This window comes from Branchiostoma lanceolatum, chromosome 1 (assembly GCF_035083965.1).
Source record: "Branchiostoma lanceolatum isolate klBraLanc5 chromosome 1, klBraLanc5.hap2, whole genome shotgun sequence".
In the NCBI taxonomy this organism is placed as follows: domain Eukaryota; kingdom Metazoa; phylum Chordata; class Leptocardii; order Amphioxiformes; family Branchiostomatidae; genus Branchiostoma; species Branchiostoma lanceolatum.
In genome coordinates this window covers 29,672,295-29,682,308 of record NC_089722.1, presented here as the reverse complement: position 1 = coordinate 29,682,308, position 10,014 = coordinate 29,672,295, and the positions used below count along the sequence as shown (strand labels likewise).

Genomic DNA, 10,014 nt, shown 5'->3' with positions numbered 1-10,014 from the left:
AACACGAATCCAGTACCCTCATCTCCGGTACCTCACATGAACAGGTAACTAGACCTCTCCGGGGGTCCATCTCTCTCTGTCAGCATCGTTACAGGATCCGCCCACCCGCTGAATTAAGTACTACAAGACGGGAGACTGCGCCGACGAGCGAACGAGGTTCTAGAGCGCAGTTAAAACCCCAGGCAAGGCCGTCGTCGTCTCATTGCCTTTGATTCGCTCGTTTAAGAAGGACTTGCGGTTTCCACGTATCTGAGATAACCAGCAGGTATGTATTCTATGGAATAATTGTTTCTTGTTTTCCTTAGTAGCAATTGCACAAACACGCTGAATAATTCGATGTGAGTGTTATGCAAAGAGCGTTATTTTTCTAAACTGAAGAGCGCTTGTGTGTGAATTTGAGTTTATAGTTCAACAGCATTTTAGGGGAAGGCCAGAGAAAGGTTAGTCACGGTTTTTTCTTTGAAAATTAATTCCGTTTTCAACAAACCCCTCTTTAGATTGCGTCTATATATCGTTCTCTCTCCAAAGATATCAATATTACTCGGTAAAAAGATCAACTCTATCCCTAGTTACATTGTAGGTGCGGCTGAAAATGATTCTTCTGCAATTTTCCTCACTACATTAGTGAGCTCCATGATGTATAGATTTTCACTTTTCATGTCACTTACGTATGGTGCCTCCTTTTTCTTTATATATACATAATCATCTGTCTAAAGGTTTTGACGAGTTCTTTTCATGTTAATATTACTTCCGTACGTCCGAAGAACAGGCTAATTTCTAAACGTCTTATCACGTTTTTCTTTCATTTTGCCGATATATCAATAATTTTTGTGCATTGGAATCGCTACCAGATTTTTAAAATGGTTAGTGCAGCGTAGATGTGCATATTCCATTACCTACTCTCCCTATTTACGGTACAAAATTGTGTACAAAATTGTTTCCATCATTGTGCGTGTCCTTATAGGGAGAACACGCTTTTGGTTATAGCTAGACTCATTACATTGTCGCGCAGAGGCAACCAACCGTTAAATTGTTTCTCTGACTTCTAAACAAGAGATGTCACATCAAAATGAGCCCTGCCCCAGAAAATCGGCTTAACGGGTCCGCATGATGATGCGGTTGAACATCAAGACGAAAACACGACTCGCTGTTTGAAAGATCTTCGTCTTCAACTCACAATCTTCAACATTTTCTGTCGGACTGTGAAAATTTTGCTTTGATCTGAAATCAATACAGCAAGAGCAGATCTTAAAGATCTTTTCATGTGGCTGAATTAGAATCTACGAGGGCTTGGAAACCGATATTCAAAAACGTACACAAATCATTTTCCCATTATTTTTACAATGAGACAGCAAGGATGAAAGTCGACTATAAATCTAGTTGTCTGAATGCAAAATGACAGCATGTAGGACAGGACCGGGATGAAAGCTGTAACTGCAGAAGGTTTTTTTTTTCAGGTCATTAAAAAATGTAGACGGAATATTTGATAATCAGGCGCTGAATGATGAATAAGCGAGATTTTTTCTTTCTTACCGTATCAAAATCATATGGAAGTTGTTATTGAAATATGGCTTAGTAATCTTAGTAATTACCTTCTCTTGAGTCACACAAACGTTCTTGTGGATTAGGGTGAACTAAGAGCAAGCAATAGTTAATAGTCATTGACAAGGTGACTTAACAGACATTCTCCACACAGTACGGAACAAATAGATGCAAACAAGTAAGAGTAAACTGTGCCCGTTAGTTCTTAGCTTTAGCAGGGGCCTTACGTCTCTTTTCTGCACAACAACCAAACTTATATAATTCTAACATTAGACATTGAAGAAAGAAAGAAACGAAGAGACAGCCATGGGTAGGTTCCCAGCTAGTTCGACGGGAGAAGTGAGGGAGTAATTGAGTAAGTGATGGATGGATTGAAGTGTGTGTGTGTGTGTGTGTGTGTGTGTGTGTGTGTGTGAGTGAGTGAGTGAGTGAGTGAGTGATTGAGTGACTGAGTGACTGAGTGACTGAGTGAACGAATGAACGAGTGAACGAGTGGTGACTGACTGACTGAACGAGTGAGTGAGTGAGTGAACGAGTAAGTGACTGAACATTAGATGTCTTTTAGATTTCATGGTGCATTTTTTTACTCAACCTCCTTCCACAGCACCGCTCTCCCAAACTCTCCAGACAGGACGTTTCCCCATGGACTCCATTAGCGCAGACTGCAAGTGTTCTAATTTGTCGGGCTTTATTCCACCCAGACTGGTTAGATACCGGGGTCGGTAGTGTTCGTAAGATGAGATAATCATTATCTCCTTACTACAGCTGCTCAAGTCTAGCGAGGAGCTTCACAAAACATGTAAAATGTGGCGGTATTGATCAAACATAGATCTAGAGACATCGCTGCAAGGGTTTAAATTTGCTATGGGTAACGTTACAGGTGATAGACATAGGTCGCCCTTCTCTCCCCAATATTGATTTGGCGGGTCGACGTTGGGTTCGAAAATGGTGACCCAAAATCTGTCACGAAGGACAAAAAAAGCTAAACGAGCTTCATTGTGGACGACTGAACTGAAATGATCAAAAGCTGTCCTGAAACTTAAGTTAAATCGAAATATGAGGATATAGACTGATACTCATGACTTATGTGGAAGCTTGAGAAGCTATTGAGTGGCCTCCACCATATTACATTTCTTATTGAAATCCGTTGTTCATACGTTTGAACGTATGAGCTATAGTATAGCCAACACCGCTCGTATAGAGACTAGCCTAGGTATCGGCCTCGTCGGCCACTATTCCGCTGTAGAGGCAGATGCCAAAAGAGGGTACCGACTTGGGATTCTACTGAAGTCGAAAGAGGCTGTCTTTGAGGACACAGTTTGGGAATTCTTTTTATCGTATAGAATTTGCGGTTTTAATCAAACTTATAATGCAATGGCAAAGCCAAAGAAAAACAAGAGTCCATAGGACACAAACCTTAATGGTGCGTGTGGTGTGGCCCTCAGTGTTTGATACTCTTTTTACCAGGGATAACACTTTCTTTAAACGCTTTTTCCATGTCCAGATAGTTATTTATTGTAACAGTTAGCAGTATTAACTATGATAAGGCAATGTAGCAAGCCGGAGCCTAACCTCTGCTTGGAGTTTAGGTAATTGGCCCCAGCTTACTGGCCCCAGTTGTGGATTGTACTTCAACATGGGGGGGTGTCATCCTGTAATATTACATTATCTAGAAATACTGCTGCGATGCCCCAAATCAACATCATCATTTCGCCCATACTAGCAGAAGACATGACAAAGTACATACAAATGCATCAAAGGGATCTTGAGGTATAGCTGCGAACACACAGACACAATCAGTCGTAAAAGTTCCCCCATAGGAGGTAAACCTCCTTCGTGGAGGTAATGGCGGAAATCATTAGCCTGGAGTTCAGCCTTGTTAGCTTTGTTCCGCCCCCAACGTCCCTACCCTGGGGCGTTGGAAGCGGACCAAAGCTAACAAGGCTATTGGCCCAGGAAGCGATGGTGGGAGCGAACCAAAACTAATTACAAGGCTGGACTTCAGGCTAGGAAATCATACCTACCTACCTATAAATGAGACGTTATTCAACACGTCTTGTGACTGATCACATCGAGGTCTTCATAGTTTCCTGTCGCGGACATTGAAAAAACGTGAACGAGCGGTTTTCTATAATCTACAAAGCTAAAATGTTGTTTCAAAGGTGTAGTATGGAGAGGAGTTGAAAGCCGCTTCCGTTACCACTGCATTCAAAGAAGCAATTAAAGGCTTAATATCATCAGTAAAAAGTGTGTTTCTAAGTTCCCGACAAACGGAGGTGCTTATTAAGTGAAGAAAGAATCCAATCTCATTTACTGTGTCATTTAATTAGAGCCGGTGTATCAATGGGCCTGGCGGAGCAAGCGTCTCTTTGTATCCATTGATGCAGAATTTTTCATCAGAACATGAAAGACCCCTTTTCTTGTAGGGTGGTGAGAAAATGGGGTTTTAAGCCGACTTTGAGAGAAGCCAATCTGAGTGTTTATGATTTATGCTTGCAGTTCATGCATGGCCAAGCTTGTGTAATACTTTTCATCATAAAGCTCTGGTGCTTTAACGTGTTAGTGTAAGGATTAAGATTTAGATCTACAATGTATTTAAATACGGAAATAATGGTGGTCGTATCATTTTTAATTCTTGTTTCTGTAGAGTTTTGTTTAACAAAGTGTATTCAAAACCTGTGTACCGACAAAGCTGTACAATTTAGCCCCTTGGGCTACCAGCAGCTTTAAACCCGTTTGGTGGAATAATAAACTAGTCTACTGGAGTAGTTTCGGATAATTTTCCCTCACAGAAGAGCTGGTCGCAAAACCAGAACATTTTATCAAAGCCGAAGAAGATATCAGATATGCATGACTTAATGTCATATTGTACCATAAACCCACTTACATATGTAAATATAAGACGGGATATGGCAAGCAATATTTTTACTTCGTTCCGAGCCAATCAAAGCTGAAAATTAGTTTATTTATGTGTGGTGACTATCTCAAATGTCGTTGATATGGCTTGTATGGTATCATTTTTTTCTGGTTCAATGACAAATGTCAAGACGAACACTTTTCTAATCCACTATCACTAATTATCATGATCGATTTCATGTTCTGTCGTGTTCCTATAGGTGTCATGTTCTAATTGCTGTCATGTTCTAATTGCTGTCATGACCATGTTCTAATTCCTACCGTGTTCTAATTGCCGTCGAGTTCTGCTTGCTGCCATGTTATAGCCTCTACCAGGGCCCCACAGGTCGCTGGAAAATAGTAGAATTTCTCTAAATAGACAGATAACATATCAGAGGAGTTAGCTGGCCATGGAGTACAGTTTGTGATCATCGTTGCCATGTCCCAACTCAGTGTTATTATGTATGATCCCATTGCTGTCATCTTCTGATTCGGTTCCATTTTTTATTCTGGAGGCTATTGTGGAGACATGTGCGTCCGGGGCTAAAGCCAATGGTAGTGTTGGTAAAAGTGAAATAAGCCACTTAAAACGTACTGGTTATTTACTCCATTATGCCTGATAACATAAAAGATAGGTAGGGGGGGGGGGTGCAAAACGTCCGTACTTATCGAAAGAATGGAAATTGGACCTATTAGTCTGGCCACTTAAAACGTACTGGCTATCAACTCTCTTATAACTGATAACGTACAAGGCAGATACGAGGGTTTTTCGTACTTATCGAAAGAATGGAAGTTACGAAACCACTTAAATCGTACAGGCTATCAACTCCACTGTGCCTGATAATATACAAGGCAGATACGAGGGTTTTGCTCAGCTTTGTACTTATCGAAAGAATAGAAGTTGCAATTGGGCCTAGGTCTGGCCACTTATAACGTTCTGGCTATTAACTCTCCTATGACTAATAACATACAAGGTAGATGCGAGGGTTTTCCTAAACTTTCCTACTCATCGAAAGAATGGAAGTTATAGAATATAACGACTTGAAACGTACTGGCTATAGCTAGTAACTATCTTATACATGTAACTGATAACATACAAGGTAGATACAAGAGGTTTTTTTCGATTCTCAGTTATCGTATTTATCAAAAGAATAGAAGTAGTAATGAGGCCTATGTCTGCCTCTGACCACTTAAATCGTACTAGCTATTACCTACATTATGCTTGATAACATACAAGGTAGATACAAGAGTTTTGCGCAGCTTTCGAACTTATCGAAAGAATGGAAGTTACGAAACCACTTAAAACCTACTGGCTATTAACTCTATTGTGCCTGATAACATATCAGGCATTTGCTCTGCCTTCGTGCTTATCGGAAGAATGGAAATTAAACCTAGTCTAACCCCTTACTCTCCACGTGTCCCAGGTGTGGTCCGCAGATAACAGAGTCCTGTCCTTCACGGTGAGGCGTCCTGTCGGCTGATGCGCGCGTGATGGCCGCGATATGATTGAACTGGCGCTGATGACCATTTACGCCCTCCTCCCTAATCACTGAGCTGTCACGGGTCAATGTTCCGTGATAATTTCTAAGTCTTTGGACCTTAGCACGGCTGACATCTGCGGGTAGCTTCTTGTAACATTTCGGCACCAATTTTGGACCATCTTAAGATTTAGAAAATGTCCATATCCACACCCTCATCACTGAGCTACTGGAGATAGCAGTCACGGGTCAACGTTCCGTTATGATTTTAAAGTCTTTGCTATTTGGACCTTAGCACGGCTGACGTCTGTGGGTAGCTTCTTGTAACATTTCGGCAGCAATTTTGGACCATTTTGAGCTTAAATTTTCCAGCCATAATAACCCGTGGTAGTGATCGATCAGTAAACGAAAGCTCATGACATTCTCTTTCATACAGCGATACACAAAACTATGCACACCTGAGTTCAGGGTCAGCTATGATACCAGGATGACGAATGCTGTTGGGAACGTACCGAAGGCCAAATTGACTGTAGGTGCATACAAACAGTTCCAAGGCCGTGTGCGCAGAGGGACTAGTCACAGTCCCCGGGCACGCGTACGTTTGATCCGCCTGCATTGTCAAGAGACGTGCATTCAAAGTCCCTTAATGACAGCTGCATCGATTTTGAGATTTTCGAGTGAACAAAAAGGCCGCAAAGTCCAAGCCGACGTCTTTTACTGATGCTCACTTGAAGGTCACACTTTCACATGTAAATTTTACAAAGTAAGATAAAAACAAATGTCAGTGAATGAAATAACTTGAAACAGATATGCGAGTCAACTGAAGAAAGGCATTTGTGCTTTTCATGTATAGAGTTTTGTTGTACGAGGAGTAAGATTTCCAAACCAGTTTGCTATTCCAGGTTGGGAACTGAAGGCAAACCAATCACTTACATGTAGTGGCTATGGGACAAACTGTTTGATTTTGAGCGATAGATAATACCTTTTTTCGTAAAGATACCATAGTCTTCAAGATATTGCCACGACCGTTCATTCTTTGTAGAGCGAACATAAGTGGAGCATTTGCCCCATCCAGTCAACACCATGCGTCGTCGTATTTTTGTCAGCCTGCAATTAAGGACTTGCAATCTATATTTGAGGAAATAGATTTATCACAATTGTAAATTGTAATTGAGTGTCAATCTCTCTCTGCAGGTTACCACGCTTACACAATGGGTGTGCGAGTCCCGCGGTGGAGCTTCTGCGTCATCGGGCTCCTGGTCCTGGTCCTGACGCACTCCGACGCCTACAAGTTCCGTGAGAAGAGCTGGCGGACATCCCCGTACTACCGACAGTACGGCAGCTACTTCAGGCGGGACGGGGGCGACCAGGCACCGTCCGTCACATCAACAGGAAACGGTGAAAACGTCACTCCTGGGTTCGACGACGAAGGCGGTATCTACCTGTCCGACCAACAGGCCGAAGGAGGGTTCTCCGCGGCGGAAAAGAGATCGGCGATGCTGCAGCAACTCGCCCAGCAGCTGAAGAGCCGACCACGGGAGAAGGGGGGCTTCACGTTTAGGTTCGGGAAAAGGGAATCGCGTCGTCTAACGTCAGGGTAAAGAAGTGTAAGCGACAACCATTCGATGAATCCGGACGGTAGATTGTAGAGTATTTGTGAAGTATTCGTCAATGACACCACCTTGTTACATGGAATAATCACTGCAATCTTCAAGAGCAGCAACAAATAGAAATGTCTTTCTTTGCTAGCACTCTCTCAACAATCGGTCATGGCAAAGAAACAATATCTATGTACGCTACGTCTATCATCGGCAGATTAAAGGGAAACAAAGAGCATAAATGCAAATAAATATTTCAGTTGCAAAATGTACCTTGTCTGAGACTGTTATTGAACTCTACCTTTGTCTGGTTTAACAATAGTGAAGTAAGATGTTCGTTCGCAGTAAGTAGATATGCAGGGAATAATTTCACAAGCTGTAAACTCAGAGCCTACACGTCCACAAACAGTCCAGCTGACTCCACAATGAAAATGAAAACATACACTGATGGGACTGTAGTAGATTTTAGATAACACAACTATGATGATGACCAGTTACGATCTGTACACGTAGGTAACAAATATTGAAAGCAGTATCAGAATCCATATTGTGAATCATAACGAACTTACTATAACGTATATATTACGGGATGAAACAAAAACTAACAAAATACTTTAATTATTGTTAGATCTATAATCAGAGTTTGCAGAACTCAAAGCATCGTGCCTGTATACGTAGATGAGCCTGAGTCAAGGCACAGCGTCATCTTCCTCTTTTTCTTTACTGCTTAGCCTCATATCTGAGATTATCAGCAATTGCGCATGGGTTAGATACAAACTCATCTTGGTCTGATGAAGATTTTACATGTCCTCCAAGTGTTAAATACATGAACGATGTTTTAGAACGTCGAGATAACAACATAACAAAAGATCCTCGGACACAAATAAAGTCTCTCAGTTTCTGTCCGCTTGTCAGCAACAAACGAGAAAGACAAGATTGTAGTAGGATGAAGCCACTGCTGGAGATAGCTGGCGTGGTTCTAGCGATAGGTGTCAGAGGGCGCTTTGTTACATTGTAGTACCTGTTAGCTGTTTAGTCATGAGCAATTCAATGTCATCTCATGTCTATTTCTCGTGTCCCTCGGGTGACAAGGCCAGGCAAGAAAAATCTATTTTACATCCATCTGTTCATACCACGTGGGTTTCATAATTTCCGTCAGTCTAAAGGCTTGAGACCCGCATGTTATTACGCAAATACAGAGGCCATTGCATACTTAGAAGTTGTTCTAACAAGTCGCGAATCGAAAACATCGCAACCATCTGGATCGCTTACTTCTAACCGGCCCTACCGATAGTCCGTGACTCTAAGCCGTTAAAAGATGTACCAGTTAACATTGTCGTGTTCGATATAAGACCACCCACGTACGCCCACCAACACAAATTTCTTCAACAAAGTCCTTTGTGACAGTACCTTTCAAAATCAACAGGTGGCCAATGAAAACCCACGCTAACACTGACGTACTGCCTGTCAAATCCGAGACGCAGCTTACGTGGGTATGCAAATGTCAGCTACTCCCCCGGAGGGTTGCCATGGTGACGAATACATCATCGTTTGATGATGGTTAATCCTCAGTCTGCCCCGCGCCCGGATTTACGCAGAGCCTCCCCAGGGCAAATCAGCAATCGCAACTCTGTTATTGTTCAATGAACACACCGAGATCATAGACGTTTAGATATCTCATGTAGTATTCCTTTGCTTCTATTCAGTGTTTTATTCAATTTACTACAATCGATGGCGCATTTCTTCAAATGACCTGCCGCTGTTACAACAAAAATACAATCCGCTATAGCAAGAACATAGAATCGGAAATCCTTTTAAGGTTTACTAGCAACTAAGCTTAAGATTTTACGTATAATTTCTGAATAGCTGCCTATAACAGGCGCGTTGGTATTGATTCAGAGTGACACCTAGAGTGCGTGAAATAGGATGAGAGGATGTGCAGACGATTGAAGGCGACTGTGCACCTGTTTGAGTTGCAGAAGGCGTTACCTGTTGAATTGAGTCTAGATGATTAGGGGAAAACCGCTTTTGTAAGAAACACACATAGGAGAGAAATCACCGGATAGAAAGCCATTGAGGTATCATCGACAAAGCGCACACGTATTCTAATAGTCCTACTGCAGAAATAGATAACGGAAATAGGTAGAATACCTGGCGTGTTACGCAATTATGAATGAGCGCATAGCCATCATCTGATGTCTGTTTGAAAATGCGTTTTACAATCCAGCCATTTGAGTGGCTCACGTACGCTTTGCGCAGGAGTAAAAGGATTGGGTTGTTCCAGGCCTCGCCCACGCGCGCGCAGAGATGGAGAGGTCATTTCGGGTCAAGGTCAACTAAAGCAGGGGTAATCAGGAATACAGCTAAACGCACAGAACGCGATGAATCACAAGCAGGCTGGGAGGAAGTGTAGCTATGTGAGGTAGCGTGGCCGAGCGGTCTAAGGCGCTGGTTTTAGGCACCAGTCCGAAAGGGCGTGGGTTCGAATCCCACCGCTGCCA

The 10,014-nt window shown here is 42.4% G+C and overlaps 1 protein-coding gene and 1 non-coding gene across 2 annotated transcripts; both read left to right on the top strand.

Annotated features, from left to right (window-relative positions):
- Positions 1-7,783, top strand: LOC136428085 (QRFP-like peptide). Its single transcript, XM_066417369.1, has 2 exons — positions 1-265; positions 7,110-7,783. Exon 2 carries the CDS (start codon positions 7,127-7,129, stop codon positions 7,514-7,516), a length of 390 nt encoding a protein of 129 aa, XP_066273466.1. The 5' UTR covers positions 1-265; positions 7,110-7,126; the 3' UTR covers positions 7,517-7,783.
- Positions 7,784-9,934: 2,151 nt separating this feature from the next.
- Positions 9,935-10,014, top strand: Trnal-uag (transfer RNA leucine (anticodon UAG)). The gene has a single exon. It is a non-coding gene; the product is annotated as a tRNA-Leu (tRNA).